This window comes from Crocodylus porosus, unplaced genomic scaffold, assembly GCF_001723895.1.
Source record: "Crocodylus porosus isolate Cpor-Errol unplaced genomic scaffold, CroPor_comp1, whole genome shotgun sequence".
Taxonomy (NCBI): domain Eukaryota; kingdom Metazoa; phylum Chordata; order Crocodylia; family Crocodylidae; genus Crocodylus; species Crocodylus porosus.
Window position 1 is genome coordinate 205,126,857 of NW_017728886.1, and position 22,185 is coordinate 205,149,041.

The window sequence follows — 22,185 nt, forward strand, 5'->3', positions numbered from 1 at the left end:
ACACTAACGGCACAACGTTGTGTGTGTGTGCGCACACACATACGCACACATTTTGTATTTATATGTGTATATACACAACTACATACACACAAGATAAATCTCTGTAATTGCAGGGCAATTTATTTTGTGTGTATGTGCTTGTATTTGTGCGTATATATACATATAAGCGTGTGTGGGTAGGTAGGTATCCAAGCCATAGCTGTGTTGGTTTAGAGGAAAAAGCAGTTGGGTGTAGAGGAAAAAGCTCCCTGGATTTGTAGGCAAAGTGACAATTCAAACATTCAGGCTTCACATCTTTAATACATATATATTGCTTTGATAGAATGTAGGAGGCTAGTGAATTTGCTAGTTCTTGGAAGCCTTTCTTTTTTCCAGTCTAACTGGGTTTCTTTGCATTGAAGTTTGAACTAGTAACTAATCTTTTAGGGAAAATATCATTTTTGATAGTAGTTGTTGAGCCAGTGGAAATGGAACTGTACATGTGATTTGCTGTCAGTGTCCTACTTCTGTTCCTCCATGTAGAGTTCTCCCCAAGTAGATCATAGAAAAGGAAAAGCAGCGAGAGAAAAATTTCTCTAGAGGTCAGTCTCCAGACAAAGATTATCAGAATTAAGGATCAAGTAGTCTGTATGAATGAGGAGCTTTTCTAGGGCTGCTGGTGATTATTACCATCTTTCTCTTACCTGGTCCTGTTCCTCAACTCTTGTTAATGTTTACTTTTGTTTTAGTTTGTATCACCTATTTTATGCAAAATATATAAGTAATAGACTGAGATGACCTTCTATAAACTTGACCCATATGGCAGGGAAGGATCCCTTTCCTAGAATAATATAATTTTTGTCTAGGCTAACTTTTGTCTCTGTGGTTTACTATTAAAAATTGCACCCTTTATATAACTTTTATTTACATAATTGGAGATGTCAGGTTATTGGAATACCTGTTACTACTAAAGATGTAACAAAATTGCCTTATTCAAATCAATTTTCAGTACTCGATAATGCTCCTTTTATTATACCGGTATTCCTTGGTAATATTTTCTGTTACTTGCCCAAGTTCTAAAGATGTGTTGGTTCTTCAGTAGTTACTGATATCCAGTGGTCTTGTTTTATTTTTAAAGTTCTCATCTTTGGTACATTATTGCAAATGTTTGCAAATATATTTACAAACCACTGACTTTGGGTCTAGTTTATACTTCCAGAGTGTAAATTTCATTCCAACAGTTTCCTCCCCCTCCCCCACACTTAAAGCCACTTTCCCATCCTTCTGTGTGTATGAACCATCTCGTTATAATTGAGATATTCTTCCTGATACATTTTTTGCAGTAATATTTTGATATTAAATATTGCCTCTGCTAATGTGGATTAGCAAGTGGAGAATTATAGTGTGTCCCTAAGAACTTTTCAGATGTCCAACAGTTAGTCTGCAAACCAAAAGTAATCTATGGTTACAGTTTAAAAAATATTTCTTTCCAATTGCTAATGTGCGTGCAGAGCCTAGCTGTGTGGAGTCTGGAAGATCTCTTCTAAATTAAAATGTATTCTAAATCTAAATGAGGCCTGAATTTTACAAGTCCTTATGTCTCAATTCATGAGTAATATTTTGAGTCCAAAAGACTGTTTGCTGAGTATGTTGTATAGGATTGGGTCTCTTAGTTCATCTTACCCACTTTTCCTGAACAAAAACCTGTGTCATTGCATTTTACCTTTTTGTTTAGGGTTTTTTTCGTTTTAAGCCTGACTTCTAAACTATTAACATATCCTTTTCCTTGCTCAATGTAATTAAGGTCTTTAATATTGAGCTGCATCCAGTGCAACTAAAACAGTTACATTATTTGAAAGTAGGATCAATCCTGTACCTTGCTTTGAACGTAACTGTGAGCACCTACTAAAAGCTTTTGACATAATCACTGTTTTAAAATATATTATTATTCTGATATCCTCTTACATAATATGTAAACTTTGCACTATAATCAAGCTTCCGGAGAAATAGCTAAAGTAACACATGACAAGCTTTGTCAAGCAGTTAACTGAGCGATAAAAGAAGCTGAAAGGATTTCACTGACATTGACATAAGCGTGTCTGTTGTCTTGGTGCAGGGGTTTTCAACCTTTTTTTATGAAGTGTACCCCTTTTGTCTCAGTTTCAGCTCATGTACCACTTTATATTTTTTTCTTATTGGGAGGGGGCAGATCAAGGCCCCTGCAGGCAGTAAGGGAAGAAGTGGGGCTGACAGAGGCAGACGCTTCACAGCCAGGGCAGAGTGCAGGATGAAGCTGTGAGCAGCTCATTTGGGGGTGGGGGGGGGCAGCTCCCACCACCGTATGCACCCCAGGAGGGCATGGGGGGCATGTGACCCCTGATCTGCATGTGGGGTGGGGCAGGCTGCTGCTGGGGCTAGGGTTGGGGCTGCGCTAGGCTCGTCCCAGTTGGGGCTGGGCCAGGCTGCAGCACTGGGAGGGGAGCTATGAGAGGGGCTGCAGCCACTCCAGAATTCACTGTAGCCTCCCTTCCCAGCACTGCCACCACCTGCCCAGAGCACAGCCTGGTCTAGCACCCCTGCCAGGAACAGCCCAGTGCTACCCTGGCCCCAGCCCGCAGCAGCAGCCTGCCATTCATCCCATACTCGTATCCTGGGACACCCCCTGCACATAATGGCAGGAGCGGACCCCTCCTCCCCACCTTGCAGCTCAATCATGCACCCCACCCCAGCTGAGCAGTGCTTGCCCCAGCCCCGCTCCCTTGCTCACTGCTGGGGCCTCAATTTGCCCCCTGCATGCCCCTTCCCTCACAACAGACTTACCAGCCTGACCTGGCTGTGCTCCTGGCCACCTGTGTGCTGCACTGAGGCTACACGCATGTGGCATTTATCAGCCACATTGGTTTTGCGTACCCCTTATGACCTTTTTAAGCACCTCTGAGGGTATGTGTACCTGTAGTTGAGAACTACTCTCTTAGTGCATAATTAGGTTTATATATTGTTGAAGATGGGTGCATGTTTCTATCATAAACAACTGATTTGCAAATCTGTTTAAAACAAGCATAAGTTTTATAAGTAGCAGGAAGATTTACTTGGAATAGACAGTCCAAATGAAACTGATTTTTTGCCGTTTTACTCCTCCCCACCTGACAAGGGAGAGGTGGGGAGGAGAGGGAATCATTCCAAAGCTGAAAACAGCATGTGGAACAATAGGCTCCATAGCTATCCCTACTCCTAATTTCATTTAAAAATTGCTTTCTTTTAAAGAACTACCAATACAATTTTAGGGACAAAGTTTATATTACTCTTATGTGGAGCCCCCTATTGACTTCAGTGGGAGTTCAGATACATGGGGCTTGGAAAAATTGTGCTTCCCTGGCCTGTTGCCACCCAGTTCCAGGAGAAGGTAGAGTGCATTTACTGCGACTACTTTCCATATGATCCCTTGGGGTGATGCATGGTAAAGTGAGATTCTAAGTCTATAATCTTTCTTTTGTATCATGTCATGAGTCAAGGGGTAGCCTGTACAAAAGGGACCTAACTGCCTGTGTTAGTTTCTCACTATCATTCTCAACTGTCAAATTCTGGCAGATTTAAAACCACTTGGTGCTATTAATATGGTTTATATTGGCATTAATGAATAATAAAAGCCAGTTCTTTTATCAATGAATTGTTGACTAGTTGAACTTAACCAGTGAAACTTGTTCAAATGCTTTAGTTTAGGGGTGTCAAACATGGGTTCTGTGGACTGGATCTGATGTGTGGGTCTTGGACAGATGCTGCATGTAGAGCCAGTCTGGCATATAGGCTGGATCTGGTGCTGCTCACGGCACAGGGGGTTGATTTGTGCTGGGTCAACCCTGCACTCAGGCTCCAAGGCCAGTCTGGATAGGGCCATACTGGAACCAATGCATGAGGCTGTCTAGTGGGGCACCTTGTTCAGTGTATGCTCCATGCTAGTCCCTTGTACTGTGAGCAGCATCCGCAGCACCAGGTCCAGCTCCGGGGCTTGTCCTACCTATAGTGCATGGGCTAGACCCACTGCCATGGGTGCTGCCCACAGTACAGGGCACTGGCATAGGGTGTGTGCTGTGTGTGGCACCCTGCTGGATAGCCCCGTGTGCTGGCTCCAGTATTCATATACAGCCTGGGGTACAATCCTGAATGGCCTTGGAGCCAGTGCACAGGATTGGTGAAGTGGGGCATTAAATACATTTTTTTTTTTTTTTTTAAACAAACAACAGGAATCAGTCAAAGGCTTTATCTTTCTTCTATAGCATGGTTGAGTCTCATAAGTATTTGAACATCAGCTTTTCTAATAGGTAGAAGCTAACAAGCATACTAAAACTTTAGCTGTAAGTGTGCAGTTGCTAAGTTGGATTTTATTTGTTTTCTTTAGTGAAATTGCATAAAAATGTCGCTCTATCCTTCCCTGGAAGATTTGAAGGTGGACAAAGTAATTCAGGTATGGTGGAATGTATAGACTCTTTAGATCTGTTTTAGTGAACAGCTGAAGTAGTAATAACATTGCTTTTTCCTCTCCTCCTCCTCCACCCCCATCTAAAATATGGGTTAAAACCAGTTTTCCATGACTAAATCATCACTTTTCAGCAGTAGAACAATTGTTTAGCTCCCCGTTCTTTGACATTAAGTAGACCTCCTCCCACCTCTAACCCTTCCACCCCACAAAACTGTCATGCAACTGTTACGCTCACATATTTCAAAATATGCTTTCCATGTGATCCAAATGACTTGGTTCTGCTTTTTTAACTCCATTACTTGTACACTGATACCCAGTTGAGGATTTCTCTGGTCATGTGAGTCTGAAGCTGACTGATAAGGTTAAATCAGAACATTTTGTAAGCTACTAAAAAGAAACTGCCAGTCTTCAGAGAACAAAAGTGATCTTATTATTCAACTTTTGGGTCAGTGTCCATGCACGTAGTCTCACTCAGAGTGCATTTTATTATTGAAAGGAGTTAATATCTGCCAAATTGCTTTCTTCTACCTGAAGTTTTGATTTCAAAGTAGATTATTGCAAGATACCAGAACATGTATATGTCCAACATCTGGTCTCTAACCCAAGGGAGCCAGATTGGGACATAATTTAAAATCTTAACTATTGTTTGAATCTTCTGTTTTTAATTGTTAATTGATTTCTAATATTATGAAAGGGGACTGCTCTTTATCACTGAAAGTGGTGGTGAAATGATTCTTTGATTCTCTTGAATCTAGACTGTTTGCAGATGTTAACCCCTCCCACCACCACCAAAAAACCCCCCAAAACAAACAAACAAAAAAAACATGCTTTAGTGGAAGAAGCAGCATGTTACTTTGATTTGGATCCACAGCATCTGTATGAAGCTTTTCAGTGGGGCTTTTTAGCACTTTGATTTAAAGCTGATTCAATCAGCTATTGGATAAAAACACCACTAAAGTGCCTGATATATGCAGACACTGGGCAAGCTGGGTCCAACTAGCGTGTTGCCTTTTCTGAGCATGCTCTGGGCTCAGTGCAGGAACACACCAAGCTTAAAGTGCCTTTTATCAGGGCCTTTTGTTTGGGGGTGGGGGGTGCGGAGCGGAGGTTTAATGTCTGTAAGCAGCCCTAGTGTTATGGAAAGCTTTATTTTAATGCTGCCTAGTGTCCAGACCATATAAAGACCTTTCGATACTACAAGTTGGCCTGTGCTATAGCATGGTGGGTCTTTAATACTTGGAAGCATCTTTGTTCTACCAGGTTTGTTTTCAGATTGTTAACAATAGCTCCTGTTAATAAATTAGTGTTAATACAGTGAAATATGAATGAGTATTTGAATTTTCTTATGTTATTTGAGCATAGAACTCTACCCCTTTCTTTCGGGGGTAAAGAAAGGGTCTAACGCTCCAGTCTTAGTAAGCGGGGCGGGGGGGGAAGGACCTGGTGGCTGCCTATAAGTATATAAGGGGTGGTAACTTCTTTACTGTCCAAGCCCCCAGGGCCTGGAACAGACTGCTTCCAGAGGTGATGCAAGCACCTATTCTGGACTCCTTGGACATTCATCTTGCTGGGATCCTGTGACCCCAGCTGACTTTCTGCCCCTGAGGCAGGGGGCTGGACTCGATCTTCCAAGGTCCCTTCCAGCCCTAATGTCCGTGAAATCTATGAAATGAATAAACATTAAAGGGGTGAATTGAGCAATGGGAATAAACAGGGAGGTATAACCTCCATAGATTTGACACTGTTTTTTTTAAAATTATTGTTGGTATTTAATTTGATATAGGCTAGTTTCTTCTAACCCCATTCATTACACGTTTGTTGAGAAAATCCTATTATTAAGTCATCATTTAATTTTTAAACTACTCCAGTTTGAAACATGAAGTAGCTTGGTCAACTTAATGTCAAATTTGGTTTTTATATCATCATGTAATATGTTGAAATGGATGTCTGAGGAGCCTCTTTTAGCCTTGTTTATAAATATCAGAACAGCCAACTGAGTCAGTACTATAATTTCAAGATGCCTTTTGAAGTAGTCAGTAATACATGGCATATATTCCAAGTTTGTGAGTAAAACGGGGTCTACAAAACTACCAAAAGAATGGAAAACCTGAAAAGGAAGGAAGGAAATACTGTAAAACAGCATTGTTCAGATGGCGGCCAGTGGGCTGCATGTAGCCCACAAGTGCCTAACATGCAACCCAGGGGCTTCCCACAGTTCTTACATACTTAACTCCCCGTACATTTTCCCATAGGTGTGGGGATTGCTTCCCCTGGCCATTACTGCCTCGCTCTATTTGCCTTCTGCTGCTGCTATTGTCACTTCTCCCTGGGCGCCAAGGTCTCTGGACCCCCAGTCCTTTCTCCAGTTTGACTTCCTGCCACTTCTCCCCTGGTGCTGGAGACGTGTAGCCTGCAGGGGAGTCAACAAAGGGAAAGTGTGACCCACAGCTACTCAAAGTTGGACAGCCCTACCCTAAAACTTAAAAATAAGCTTATCCTATCTCCTGTCTCTGTGAGTGATATGCTAATATAAGTTTATTTGAGGGCATTTGCTGTATACCTTGCCACCTCTCTTGAGTTTTATATGAAGCTCATGTATATTTTATATGAAACTCATAAAAGGTTCATATTCTTTAAATGGAAGCTATAGCACCTAGACTTCTAAATAAATTCTTAAGCAATTTACAGGGCTTTAAGTATTATTATGACATGTTGGTTTGCAAATAATCCTTGAAATCCATGCAGGATTGTGGGATGACTTTTCAAGAACTGGCTTTCATTGAACTGAGAAAAAAACCTTGATAAATTAAAATTGCTCAGATTTTTTTTTTATAAGGTACAACTTGGATCCTCAAAGACTGTTTTAACTGCTTATGTCGCTTCAAGATGAGAAGTTATTTATCCACTATAAATGTCTTAATTTATAACTTTTGGTTTCGATAAGTTAAATTGATTACAGTTTTTTAAAAAAAATAAAAAGCTACCTGTCTCTGTTCTTGTTTCTCCCTTTGAAAAGTCATTATATGATTTTATAGGAAAGATATTTTATGATCGTGTGAGAGAGAACTTTGGACACAACGCATGGTATTACCATTAACTGTTTAGTTTCAAGAAAAAGAATTAATCCCAAGATCTCTAACAACAAAGTGTAATGTGATATCTAAAAGTGAGCATTTAACTCTAAAATGCACAGTAAGGACTATAGGCTTTATGTACAAAATCATACAACTTTTTTCCCATTAGGCCCAGACTGCCTTTTCTTCAAACCCAGCTAATCCAGCAATTTTGTCTGAAGCCTCGGCACCCATTCCTCAAGATGCAAGTAAGTTTTATTTATTGCACAAAACATTGTTTTGGAAAAGAATGAAACTTCTTTAATCTTGCAAAAGAAATCTTTTTTTCCCCTTCTCTCTCTTCATTTCTGGTATGTGAAGTACAGCCTAAAATAGAAATGGGAGTTTAGAGGATATCAGAGAATAAAAATAATTTCCTCGTTCCTACCCCTACCCCTTCTGCAAGATCATTCCTCTTGCAACTTTTTGCATTTACTGGAGGGGGAGGGTAACTATGACATTCTTTATTTTAAGGGGAAAAAAAGGAGAGAATTAACTAAAACCTTTCTATCCGTATCCCTCACTGAAAGCTCATGCCAAGTAACTAATTTTACCAATAGTTAATGTACTATAACTTTAAACTAATAAATGTTTTGGGAATTGGAGCTTACAATCGTGACAAGAATTTCTTGTCCATCCTTCTATTGAGGTAAGAAAGGTGGAATAGTGTGGTATAAATCCTTGACCTTCTGAAAATAATATGTTGCTTTGGTGAAGGGAAGGGGTGTCATATCTAAGACTGCATAATGGAAGATTTACTGGGTATGAAAACCTGTCTGCCATCTTGTGTTGGTGTGTTTCCCACTTGCAAGTAGGCATGGACCTTGTGCGTGAGGTCAGTCTTTAAATAGTTTTCAGTCATGATTGGTATATAGGCCTGAAAACACTAGCAGTTTACACTTTCATCAGCATCAACTCAGACTGGTACTTGTTTGACCAACAAAGTCAATAGAACCATTGGTTCCAACTGGAGGAGGTAAATTATGCTTTGGCACTGACCTTGGCACTAGTCTTTCTTTAGCTGACACCCACGCATTTTTCCTCAAAGCCATCTATTCTTCTTTTATTTAACACAAGTAAAGAAAAGGCTTCACTGTGCAAACCAGAACATGTTGATGAAGAAACCCAATATTATCTACCTTAGATTGAGCAGCCTATAACTCTGTCCTGTTGGAATCAGTCTTACAAATGCCACCTTGGCCCTGTTGAGTACATTGGGGTATCTTAGTCCACAAGCTCATCTTTCCATCACTCAAAGAAGCATAAATGGTCTTAAACCTTTCTGCATCTATTAAGTCCTTTTGCTCTTGTTCCCAAGGTCTTATAGCAGTATAAAACATGCTCATAGTTGTTGGGGGGGAGGAATTGGAGAACTAAGCTAATGGAAATTGGAACTTGCTGAGGGTGCCTGGAAAGGCTAGGCCTGCTCATCTCTTACTGTCAGGAGACTGTAAAGAGTTTTATGTAGACTGTCCTAGGGCTTAATTTTTAATGCTTTGTTCCTACTGATATATAAATGAAAGTTTAAGAGGGCTGGTGATGTGACTTCTGTTCAACCAACTGGATATGCATTGCTCATAGTCCAAGCCCTGGGATGCAGTACCTGTGTAACAGTACTCCTATTGAAGTATTGTGGAAATTCAGCTAGGAGAAAGAAAGGCACAAGGTGGTGTAACCAAAGGTCAGAAAGAGGACAAAAGGTACAGTTAGCCTTTTTGTTTGTTTGTTTGTTTTTTGGGTTTTTTGGGGTTTTTTTGTTGTCGTTTTTGTTTGATGCATTGACCTTATATTTTATCTGGACCTGAGATCACTGTATCTAACGGCCTGCACGTTGACTTAGTGCCTCTGACATTTGCCAGGGGCAGTGTACTCCCTATAAGCACAGGAAATCCTGCAGCAGGAGAAGACTATATATGAAATTTTTTTTAATGGAAAACTTTCGCAACTTGAGCAGCACAATGCAGACTTCACTTATTTAAAACCCTTTTGCCAAAAATCGTTGACTGCATTCTTTTCTCTGTTCTTCATTGTAGTCACCTTTTTATCAGTCTCTTTAAGCTGATCTAGGCATGTCTACTTCTAAGTTCAGTTTTCTTTACCCTGCAGAGCCAGATTACTATTTCATGTTCTGTAAGGGGTTGGTAATTATGAAATAATTTTAGCCATGTCCCTACAAACCTCATGGAACCTCCCAGAGCTTTGCTGAGCGCTCTTTACACTATCACATTCTCAAAGCGGGCTTTTTAGTCACTATTCTATAGGAAATATTTCAGGGGAAAAATCAGTTGCTTGCCTGACAGTGACTTAAGTATCTTAAAACGAGATCCACATGGGTGGTGTTGTATATATTTTCAAAGCCATGGTTTGTTGCTTTAACGCACATGGCTTTTTATGATGAAATATTAGATTAGTTATGGTGTCTCCTTAGTATTTTTGGGAACAAATGTTTGCTCGCATTTACTACAAGTTTACAGCTGCTCCATTTTTTCAAAACTATCTCTTACAGTAAAAAGTGAATCATTGTATTACTAAATAAATCTTTGCTTTCTATAGGCTTATATCCCAGACTTTATCCCGAACTCTCTCAATACATGGGCCTCAGTCTTAATGAAGAAGAAATACAAAGAAACTTGCAAGTGACTGCTGCTCCACAGTCTCAGGGTGTAGGTATTATTCAAGTAAATTTAGTTTATGACACTGATATTAAGTGATCTTCCTGTCTTTTAAAAGTAGACTGCCATGTATTAGCTTTAATTAGTGTATTATGCTTCTGTACAAATTAATGATGGTTTAATGAATAGCTGTGTCTGTTCTATCTATAAAGCTTACTTTTTACCAAGTCCTCGGTAGAGAGTTCTTTGCAAAATTTAACTTATTGATCAGAAACTTAATTATAAAGCATCTTGAATTTCACCTGGTTATAAATGTGATCTTGTTTTGACTTGCCTGTATTGTTCTGATAAGTTGTTGATTAAGTGGTTTGATAACATGGCTTTTTCAATTAGCAGCAGCTGGTAACAAGGCCTTCCACTGTGAATTATATGGTGGCCCCGGTAACAGGAAATGATGTTGGACTTCTCAGAGCAGAAATTAAACAAGGCCTCCGTGAAGTAATCTTGTGCAAAGATCAGGACGGCAAAATTGGGCTTCGCCTTAAATCTGTAGACAATGTAAGTATATTGAAGTGGTGCTTCTGTAGGCAACTGGTTGAATTAGTGTTTATTTCACTAATCAGTAGTAGGATAATTGTACAGTTTTATTGTGGAGTTGCAGATGGTGCGTATATTTTTGTATTGCAATATAGCGTAAACTTTTAAATTACCTAATGTGTAATATTCTTCTATTCTAACACTCCAAAAGATCAGAGATTTGAAGTGGTACAAAATGAATGTTTTGTCTCAAGTTGTTTGCTTCTCTTTAAATGTATAGAAGTAGTTAGCTTTTTGTAGTACTTGTATCTGTTTGCAGCACCCATAAAGCACTCTTGGTATGTCCTTACATAGAGTGCTGAAAACCCTTCAATCACTCGCTACAAAACCTACTACAAGTTACTAAGCTTCTGTCACTCTAGTCTTCCAGCATAAATTTTGGGTGACATATTGCAGTGCAAATTCTTGGTGTCCTACCAGTTGCAAGACTGTTTAGACTACTGGTATGTACTGCTGATGAGAAAAGAGTCGAGTGTAGTAAGAAGTGAAGCTCTTCTCTCATCTATCTGCAAAAAGTAACATCAGGCTAGTTTTCTCTTCTCCATTTGTAATTAACCTAATTGCAAATAAGTTCTTAAACTTTCCTCACTGCCTTCTGGTTGTTCCCACTTACAAAAGATGCATGGCGCTCTTGATAACGTGTAGGGTGATTTGCAAGAGGGAATAATTGTATCTGTGGTTTCAAAGTACATTGCAGGTTTTGTTTTTAAGGCTTGTTAAGCTAAAAGTGTATTCCAGTCTCCCTCAGAAGGCCCCGGGACTTCTCTTCAGAGTAAGAGACACCTTGAAGGATAGAAAAATCCTAAAGTTCCTTACAACGATTCAGTTGAACCAGTGTTAAGTATTATGTGTCCTAGTTGGGTAGAGTTTAAGTAGGCATGCTTTTTAGGAGTTTCTCTCAAGTGAAGTGGAAGCAAGTTTAATTGGAAGCTGTAAACTTTGCAGAAAAAACTCCATAAATACCAGTCGTTTACATATCTAGACAAGATCCATAGTATGGAATCTGAGAAGGGAAAAAAAGCCTTTCTTTTGGTGCTGAATTTTTAGACTTGTATGCTAACACACTGTATTCCAGATATTTAAAGTTCATTGCTAAAAGTTTAGCTGCCTTTCCATCTTCAAGTAAGAGTTTAAAGTTCACAGTAAGAAAGCTTCTGAGACTCCAAGTGAACCTTGAGGAAAACTGAGAAGTGTTTGTAACTTTCTTGTTAGGCTAGTTATGATAACATGCCTACTTGTTAAAAGGAAAATATTTGTCATAAAGAATTTGTTCAACTTGTGCATGTAGCTTTATTTGATAAAAAAGAGTTTTTGTTTTTTTAAAAGGCTTCAAGAAATCCTTGTTTCTGTCCTACTGAAGAATAATGAAAAATGTTTTTCTTTGCACTTAGGGTATATTTGTCCAGTTAGTACAGGCTAACTCTCCAGCATCTCTTGCTGGTCTGAGGTTTGGGGACCAAATTCTGCAGATCAGTGGTGAAAACTGTGCAGGGTGGAGCTCTGATAAAGCCCACAAAGTTCTCAAACAGGCTTCTGGGGAGAGAATTCCAATGATTGTGCGTGACAGGTAAGACTGCTAACTAAAAATTGGAAATGATTGTTCCTTATTTGTGTTTTTGTAGCATCAGGTGTCCCCCTGAGCCTGTGCTCATGGTTGCTCTGTACTAACCATGGTTCAACCAAAGATTGTCCCTGTCCAAATAGGTTTCAAGCATGTCAAACTTCCCACTTCCTTGATATATTTTAATCTATTTAAACACTCATTGGCAAGGGTAAATTTATATTGCACACAAGTATTGCTTAGTTCTGCACAAATCTTAGTTGTCAGTTGTACTGATACCTTATCTCTGGGCCACTTGACTTAAAAACGGGCATCTTAAGAGATATTCCTTTGCTTTCCTAGCTTTGAGATCAAAGTTCTGAACATTAATGACAGCCACTGGAGATGGGAGATTGGGGTCTGGGCAAAAAATGTTTACCTTAATGTCTGAGTTCACAGTATTTTGGTACTGACTGAAAGTCTTCACTTTTTTTGTTTTGAATAAAAGATTTTGTATTCAGCGTAGTACAGAAGCACATCTCTGCTTAATCAAAATAAGTGTCTGAACAGTAAATTTGCACTACTCTAACTACATTTCATTTAAGTGTGGGTTTTGGTTAAGCCTGTGCAGCATTGTATGTTTAAGTCCTGGATCCCCCGAAAAGATACCAGATAGTTCTATTAAAAAAGAAATGCATTTAAATGTGCAGATTAGAGGGTGGGATACCTGTAACACAGGAAAGTACAGGCCAAAACTAATGAATGGGTAGCTGAAAGTTGAATGTCAGTTTATAAGTTTGATAGATCAAAGGAATGTATTCAGATTCCTTTAATCTTAATACTATTTCTCTGAAAAAGGTAGAGTAACTACTACTATAGAAAGGACATGAGGCAAAGACAAATCAGGTGGAAAAAATGCTGCTCTGCTGCTGCAATTGTGGTTGGTATTTAAAAAAAATAATCCTGAACAACTATTATAAAGCCTTGTAGAAATTAATACAACTCTAATCTCCTTGTAGAATTGTTCTGTGCATGTTGAATACGTCTACATTGTAAACAAGTGTGTATGAATATGCTTTTTGCAGGCCATTTGAACGAATTATTGTTATGCATAAGGACAGCACAGGACATGTTGGCTTCATATTCAAAAATGGAAAAATAACTTCAATAGTAAAAGACAGTTCAGCTGCAAGAAATGGGCTGCTTACAGAACACAACATATGTGAAATTAATGGCCAGAATGTAATTGGATTGAAGGTAAAGTAACTTTTTTTTTCTAAAAAGTATGTTACAACACCTTGACTCTTTGCTTGGTGGTGTTTTGTTTTGATTTTTTGTTTGTTTGTGTGTTTTTGGTTTTTTTTTTTTTAAATGCAGTATGGTAACACTAGATATTTTTAAAAGTTCAGAGAAGGTATTTGAAAGTGGCGTACTAGATGCTTAGCAATGTGACAACTCTGTCATTGTGGGAGGAATGGGGAGTCAGGAAAACCGTACTTACTGAAAGTGGACATGTTTCCCCACCTTTTTCAGGTTTTCCCTTGTTTTGGTAGATTTAGCTTGGCTCTCTTGGTTGCTAGTTATAAGCTTGCTTGATCCTTGAAGTTTTTTGCTGTCATTTCTTCCCTGTAAATTTTTAAATGTGCTAATCCAGAGTTTGAATTTTCAGGGAGTTTCTGGTGCCAAGACTGGGGATATTTTAATAAATAACCAAATAAATCTGACTAGACTACAGTTTGATCCTGAGTCATTCTACCAGATCTTCCCACTTCCCTCTTCCAGGAGGCATTGAAAGATGTCTTTGGGTTCTTTGTACTTCTTGCTTTATAGTCTAATTGTAAAACTAAGTAATACACTGTGTATGTTTGTAGCCAGATGCAGTGGTATGAAACTCTTCTTTATTGTCAATCTGTTCAAATTATGCTGAACTTAGAATAAGTAGATCCTTTCATTTTATTCAAAGATGTATGCCAACCACAAGAAAAGGAAAATAATCTTTCTTCTCCACTTAAGAGGAGTCTTCAGGTTGGAGTAAGCACTCCTTGTGGACCTCCAGAACAGGGTAGTTGTAGAAGGGGGAGATGGAAGTGGACTACAAAGCTACAGCATGGGGGATTAGCTCTTTGAGAGACCTTGTAGGTTAGCCTGTACAAGCAGAAATGGTTTGAGCAAATGATCCTATCACAAAATGAGGAATTAGTTGACTATTACTCTGGTTCTTTTGTCCACAGTGGCCTCAGTGAAGGCTGAGAGGAATTACAGTAGAACCCAGATTCTGTGTGGGCTAGGTTCGCAGCCCTCTGATAATTGAGGGTTTGTGAACAACTGTCAAGTGTATAGCTCAAGCTTGGTGCACCTTTTGTGGTCCCACATAGCTGTTTGTTTGCTATAGCTTTTATTTCAAAGGGTGCCACCGCTCTGATCAGCTGTAGTGATTCTTAATTTTGCATCCTGCTTTGAACCATCCTCATAGGAAAACTTGAGCTTGTACTGTAATGGATTCCGCTGGGGTAGATGAGCTCCCCTGTCATGATTCTCTGCATTTGAGCTGTGATAAGTTTCGCTTGTGGGATAAGAACCCATCCTGCTGAGCAGAGGAAGGGGAAAGCTCATGGAGGCTGCACTTCCAAGAGTCATCCCTGCCTGGAGAGGTATAGGTTGTGTATTGCAGACCCCTCAAGCAACAAATTTATCCTTCAGACAATAGACAATGTAACAATTCTCTGCTTCACAATATATAGGCTCATATCAAGCACTGGCCCAAGTTTTCCTTCCTTTTCCTGTGGAGAAAGATGACCATTTGTGGGTTTCAAGAACATGAACTTTGCAATGTATTGCTTTGTATTTAATGTGGCCTATCGCTATCAGATGCTTATCCCCATGTTATTCACCACCTCTTCCATAGTATTAACAGTTTAGGACTTAAGCCTTCATTTGATCAGAACTCCACATGCCTTTCACAGACTAGTAAAAACTTACGTTAGCAATTGCAGCTGAAGACGCCTTCTTTCCACATCTGCATTTATTTATACACCTAAATTTATACAGTCTAATCAATGAGTACAGTTCAAATTTTCCTACAAATCTATAGATAAGAAAGGGAAAGGGCTCTGAGTCTTTGTGAACCTTGAAGAACTAATCTGGTGCGGATGCCTTGGCTGGACTCAATAGTTGAGACTTTTTTCCTGCTCAACTACAAGCCCCATTGCTCAGAGGCTCTGTGATCCATAACATTTATTAGTGCCTTTGCTCTGTTCTGGTTTCTTGACGTCCACTTATGCAGAGCTGTATAGAGGTGATGCTTATACTTTTCCCAAACTAGCTCTTAGCTGGTTGTTGTTGGGCACAGAACATCCTTCCGGAGTTTCTCTTTTGAGAAACATTTCGAACACTTGCACCAAGCTGTGCAAATACAGTTGCAAGTGGTCACAGAACCTAACTGGAGACTACTGCTTAAGTACACTTGGAAACTGAAGTAATCTAGAAAATCCTAATAGTTAGGGCTGTACATTTTAAAAAAAAGCATCTGAAGATTTAGTAGCTGTAGCGGTTGTGTGGCTGGTTGAGGGGGGCAGGTCTTAAACGCACGCACACGCAAAATGCTGTAATATTAGACTATGCTTTACTTGAAGCCCTATAATCAATTGCTTCTTGGCAGTTCAGTGCAAGAGGAAACTGAGTAATAGGGCTGTGTGACTCTGAGTTAGATCCCATTATTTGAGGACAGGCGATTTTTAACTAGATATGTATCAAAGAACAGGAGATGAGTGCATTACTATAGCTCATAGGGGAGAGAGCACAAAGATGAACTAGGTTTATGGAACTTCCTTTGGCAGAAACTTGACCAAATCTATGCTGGTTTTCAGCATGGAGATAAACTGACAGCCCCTTCCCCTCTCCTCAATCTTAACAGCCCTGGTTTAGTAAGAATGCTGCAAAAACAGCAAAATGGCCTTGGACTGTCCAGCTTTTTGCTACTGTTTAAAAAAAATACTTGCCATCTCAGGGAAGTAACTAATATGGCTTCCTGTTTTCTTTTAATTACAGGACCCCCAGGTTGCAGACATCTTGGCAACAGCTGGGAATGTGGTGACCATTACTGTAATGCCTTCCCACATCTATGAATACATTATTAAGAGGTAAGCAAGAAAAACTAACACTTTTAAAATCTCCCCGGAAACTTGTGAGTAACTGAGGCATAAATGTATTTTTATACATTAGATTTCACTTGATACCAAACGGCTCTTTCACACTGAGCATATTGCAACAAAACTCTTTGGTAAATATTTACTAAGAATTCAGTAACCCTAATCTACAGAAGAATTCCAGATCCTTTTTTCTTAAGAAGGCAGGAGAATTTCTTGAAAGCAAAACCATTTAAAAGCTTCCGATAGAAAAGACTATAACTTCACAGGGAAAGTGGGAACTATACAACACTCAGTTTGGAGTGGTTTTAAAATAACCCGAGACCTGTATTTCACTTCAGTCAGTCATGCTGTGACTCGCAGTGTTGAGAGAGCTTTACACATATCTAACAAAAAAGGATCATCATTGCCAGTGAAAAACTGTATGTCTGAAATTGACTCTTTGACTGGATAGTGTGGGGGAGGGGGGTTCTGGTTTGTGGGTTTTCTGTTGTTTTTTTGTTTAAGTTCCTGTCATTTAAGTGTGCTTAAATGCATTGTACAGGTTGAAAGGAATTCACTAATAAGGCCATTTTTAGAATTTGAAATTTCTTCAGTAGCAAAAACAAAACAAGACCCCCAAAAAAATCTGTTAATTTTTCAGTCTTAATACATAGTTCACAGTTAATATAATGGGTTTCCTGACAAGAATTATATTCCATACATGTCGCATTTAACACTTTGAGAGTGAAGTTGTGGGTTCTGAGTGCTCATTTGAAAACCTAGGTTTAATTCTGAAGAATACAGTGTTGCCATTTCATGACCATCTAGATACAAATTATTCTCTAGGCCCGACTCCAAGCTTTTTGTCTTTTTTCCTTGTGGTATTCTTGCCACCTGTTTCCTGTAAGTAACCACTCTGCCTGTTCTAGCTACATATTGGCAGATTTGGAAGTTGAGTATTTAAAAACATTCCTTTAGTGGTTGTGTAGCAGTTTACATGGGGCAGAATACATCTTCTTGAAGAAACATTCCTATCTTCATATATAAATATTACTTTCTGTAGCAATATACATGTTGGAACAAAGGGTAAATTGTATGGTCACTTGGTAGTGACACAGCAGCTTGTCTCTGCAAAGCTTTGTTTTTAAACATTTTCAGTGCTAAGACAAAGTAACTAGAAAATACTTTTACAATAAAACTATTTTTTAAAGTCTAGAAGTTCTAAAGTTACTACTTTTTTTTTCTTTTAGGATGGCATCCAACATTATGAAAAGCCTGATGGATCACTCGATCCCTGAAGTTTAAACAGAGCAATTATGTATTCATTTGTGTAATAGGCACTCATCTAAACTTGGGCTATTATACTCAGCGAATTCTGTATTCTGCACATGAGCCTTTCTTGAGGCCAAAATAGATATGCTGCATTGAGCATTTGCATTATATTCTATGCCTGGGAATATTACAGTTCAACATGTTATCTTGGTTCGTGAAAAAAAGTAAGCCTTTTGTAGCCTTATGCTGGTTTTACACATGTGAAACTAATCATGTTCTGATTTCTTTCTTAGGTTCATATTACTATTATGAGAAGCCATTTCAATTAAAGGAAAGTAATTGTAATCTTCTTTAGGTGATCTAGTCATTTCCTATCTGAAACTTATTGCTGTGCTTTTTATGTTCTTTTTTGAACAAATAAGTATTTTTACAGCTTTCGGTTTGCAACAATATATTTGGAATAGTATATTAGAGTTATGATTATTAGTGCTAGTTTTTGTTTTGTTTTTTCTGTATTGTTTACAGAAGAATGCCAATTAAACTGAGTGTAGCTAATATTGGCATCATTCCATAAATAAGCATTTTAAATGGAACATTGTACAGATAAAAATTGATTATGTTGTACTGGAATCTTTTTACTGCTCTTGTTTTACAAAATGTAACTCTAAAATGTGACTAAATTCTGTCGCCTTAACTAATGTTTAAACAGTTCAGGATTAACCTAATAAAATCATATTAAAAGTATTTTGGTGTGCATGTTAGATATAGTAAGGGTCTCAAGTATAGGGCGAGCAGAGCCTCTGGCTCTGAGCACACCCATGTGGGGTATGGCATGTGCCAGACCAGCTCCAGAGGCAGGGCTTGGGATGTGTGCAGCATGGGGTGCCTACCCTAGGTGCTTCAGGACTGCATGGCATGGGTGGACTTGTGCAGTATGGCTCCTGGAGCAGGCACCAGATCTGGTAAGAGGGGAGTAAGGAGGAGAAGGACCAGTTCCATGGGCTTCATCCAGCTGATAGAGCTGCCCTGAGCCACTTATCCTCCAACCCATGGGGCTGGATGAATTTGACACCCTTGAGAGAAGGATTGAAATTTTAAAATACATTAATAGAGGTTAATAAAGGTGAGATGACACATTTACGATTGGATCATATTATGAGCACTTATACATGAATGATCACACTTAAAGGTGTGCCACTTCAGTTGAGGATTATCTTTGAGATTTACTGTTAGAATTACCACATGCTAACTGTAAGGGATGTTAGTCTGTATTAAGGTTAACTAGTGCTTGTTGTCAGTCACATGTTTGGGGTCAATACCCTCTCCAATGTGCACTGCTCTGAGCCACTAGAGGGCTTGCAAGCAGGGATGTGGCTAGGGCTGCACATCATCATGCCTGCCCTGCTTCCCAACTCTGTAAGCAGTGAAGGCTAGAGAGGAAGAGTCCTCCCCCTGCTGCTGGCTCCTATAAACCCCTAGATTTTCCCCTCCACCCCCAAATAACTGCCCTTCCCCCAATGAGCCTGAAAGCAATGGTGGCTCCATGTCACCTCCAACCCCCCCTTCCTTTCTGTCTCTCCTTTAGTTTGCAGACTTGGCCAAGGCTGAATCTGGTTGTGCAAGGGTGGTGTCGGGTGGAGGGACCCCAGGGGCAGGTAGGATGGGGGGACTCTGTGCGTGCTGCTGCTGCCCCTGCATCTGCTACTCTTAGGCTGATTGGGGTAGCAGGGCAGTGATCCAAGAGGGGGGGGGGGGCATGCCTGGACAGAGGATCTGAGGGTTGATTTTTTTTTGGGGGGTGAACCATCTAAGTGGTACAGTGCGGGGAAGCCTTTTATCTCTCCCCCTGGACTTGCAGCCATCTAGCACAGGAGCTTGTAAAATACAACCCATGGGCCAGATGCAGCCTACCATCTGGCCCACAGGGCCCCTCCATAAGCCCACTGTAAACACTGGTCCTCGCTGCCCCTCTGCATGCTGGTGCTTCCATGCTGGAGGTGCGACTGGTTGCTAAGCAACCACCAAGCCAGCCTGGGGGCCTTAGAGATGAGAAACTTCTGTCTGGCTGAAGCTTTTGCCTGGCAACCCTGTGGCTGTTACCATCTTCCACCCATGTGGGCCTTGCCAGGTATGGGCCCTACCAGGCTGGGACCAGGAACTCCTCTGGGGGTGAGGGGCAAGGGGCCCAGGAGCAGGGAGATCCATGTGCTTTGCATGTTGCAAGAGGGCAGGAGCTATGGGGCCAGGTGGTGGCTGTGTGTGGGTTCAGCCTCATGTATGGCCAGGGACTTGGGTGGGAGCACAGGAACTGAATGCTATGGGGCCAGGCAGAGAAAGCCCTGCTTGCTGCCATCACATGCAGCTTCAGGGATTCATGCACTCTGAGGACTGCCCCAACCCTGGACACACACCCACGCACATCCCACCCCCAAACACACCCACATCCTTCCACAGCCCACCCACCCTCCATACCCCCTTATACACTGATGCCTTCCCACATGCCTCACCTCCACCATACCCTCGAATGCCCCCACCACGCACAGACCCACTTTCCAGCTGTATACTCCCTTACCCCTGCCCCCCACAATATACAAGATTAAGACTGAATTTTGAGCTGTGATGCAATTGCCTCAATATGTAAGCAAGTTTGCGTTGTGCAGCGGGACAAAGATATTTTTAAAAATAAAATAGGTTATAAAGTTTGATATTTTTAGTATATGATTTGGGTTTTTTCCAGTTTTAAAATGGCACTCCTTCCAAGAAGTACTTCTGGGGGGCAAGGGGAGGGACTTCTGCTGGCAAAGGTCAGGGGTTAGGGCAGGGGCAGGTAATTTTTTCAGCTGGAGGGCTGCAGTCAAGGGCTGCATGGGTAGCCCCATCCCTTGACAGCTGCTCTGCCCCCCAATTGCCATATTGGGACTGGAAGTTCCACCCCTTATCCCCAGACCTGTGCCACCAGAAGTCCCTCCCACCAAATACTGTTTTTGGGAGGAGGGCTACCATCTTGGAAGTAAAAAACAACTCATACACTAAAATCAAATGCTATGACAGATTGTATTACAAAAAATATTTTTGTTATGGTTTGTGTAGTGTATATAGAGATGATTGCATAATTAAAAAATAAAGTCTTACACTTGTATGTATGGTGGGAGGTGGGGGGCATAGGGTATATTGGGGTGTCATTAAGGGACAGGGTAGAGGTGTGAGGGTCAGTGGGGGTGTCCCCTTACGCACTCCCTCAATTGGTGCATGGCCCCTGCTGCTGCTGGCAGCAGCAGAAGGTGGGGCGGGGAGCATCTGTGGTGCTCATGGCCAGCACTGCGCTGCAGCTCCCACACACGCACACTGGGGAAGTCTCTGCAGCGAAGCAGGAGGCAGGGCTCCCTCTACTCCCAGTCTACAGACCTGCACAGCAGGAGGTGGGGAAGGCAGCTGGTTGCAGTGTGGGGCTTCCCCCACTGAGTGCAGGAACTGCAGGCACATGCCACGGAGTGGAGTGGTGAGCAGGCTGTGCTCCTTGCCCCTGCACACAGCACTGGCTGGATCTGTGCTCTGCCACAAGCACCCTGAGCCCCCTGCCTGCTGCTGCTGCTGTGGGCAGCTGGGGCTGCACTCCATGTGGGGGAGTGTGTGAGGGGTCCCTACAACCCCTGGCCTCCCTCTCTAAGCCTGTCCCCCTGGGTGTGGGTTATGCACTGCTCTCCTTCCTTCCATCCAGCTGCAGCTGCAGCTCCACTGCCCCCACCTGCTGCCTGGAGATCTGGAAGCTGGGGAAGCCAAGCAGGTTCCAATGGGGGTGACTCCAGCAGGTGCAGCAGCAGCAGCCCTGCCTGGAAGCTACTGCTGGCTGCCCAAGACCATTCCACCCACAAGGTATGGTTGCGGGGGGTGTACACATGGGTACCTCGTTCCCACCCTCATAGGCAGAAGGGCTGGGTGAGATGCAATTTGTTGGGGATTGCTTCGGGCTGAATGAAAGTGCCTGGCAGGCTGCATCTGACCCATGGGCAGTATTTTGGCCACCAGTTAGAGGCTACTTTTATTTATTTATAACTTCATTAAGTGTACATGAGCATCAGTTTCTCTTTATACAATTAGTTTGCCTCGTTTTATGTGCCAGATGCACTGAAAACAAGAGCAAAACCCTGAAGTGGCTTTAATTACATACTAAAAGGCAGGCAGGGGTAACTAATTACTGAAGCTAACTTTTTAACAAGACTTCAAATCCATGTCCCTTAACTAAAAAAGTGTGTAGGGAGTTAAAAATCTCATCAGACTATTAAATAGTAGTAATTGGAGCTGTCTGACCTCAGAGTACAAAGATTTGTTCCTAGACTGATATGCTCCTGTATCCCACGTCTATTCATGAAAACTGGCTTGAACATTTACGTTTGAAGTTCTCTTTCTTCCATCTGAGTAGGCAGTCAAGGGGAAAGAGATTTAATGGTGGGGGTCGACTACAGACCAC

At 41.1% G+C, this 22,185-nt stretch overlaps 1 protein-coding gene across 2 annotated transcripts in view; it reads left to right on the forward strand.

Moving 5' to 3' along the window:
* The window catches only part of SDCBP (syndecan binding protein), a 19,008-nt gene extending 547 nt beyond the window's left edge, over positions 1–18,461 (forward strand). The window contains exons 2-9 of one of the 2 annotated variants that reach the window (XM_019548408.1): positions 4,376–4,441; positions 7,700–7,778; positions 10,123–10,232; positions 10,575–10,739; positions 12,170–12,345; positions 13,404–13,575; positions 16,366–16,457; positions 17,696–18,461. In XM_019548408.1, the coding sequence (XP_019403953.1) occupies positions 4,391–4,441; positions 7,700–7,778; positions 10,123–10,232; positions 10,575–10,739; positions 12,170–12,345; positions 13,404–13,575; positions 16,366–16,457; positions 17,696–17,750 (900 nt within the window). In that variant the 5' untranslated portion in view covers positions 4,376–4,390 and the 3' untranslated portion in view covers positions 17,751–18,461. The remainder of the gene's footprint in view (positions 1–4,375; positions 4,442–7,699; positions 7,779–10,122; positions 10,233–10,574; positions 10,740–12,169; positions 12,346–13,403; positions 13,576–16,365; positions 16,458–17,695) is intronic. The other variant, XM_019548418.1, reaches the window with a different exon arrangement.
* Positions 18,462–22,185: the final 3,724 nt, after the last annotated feature.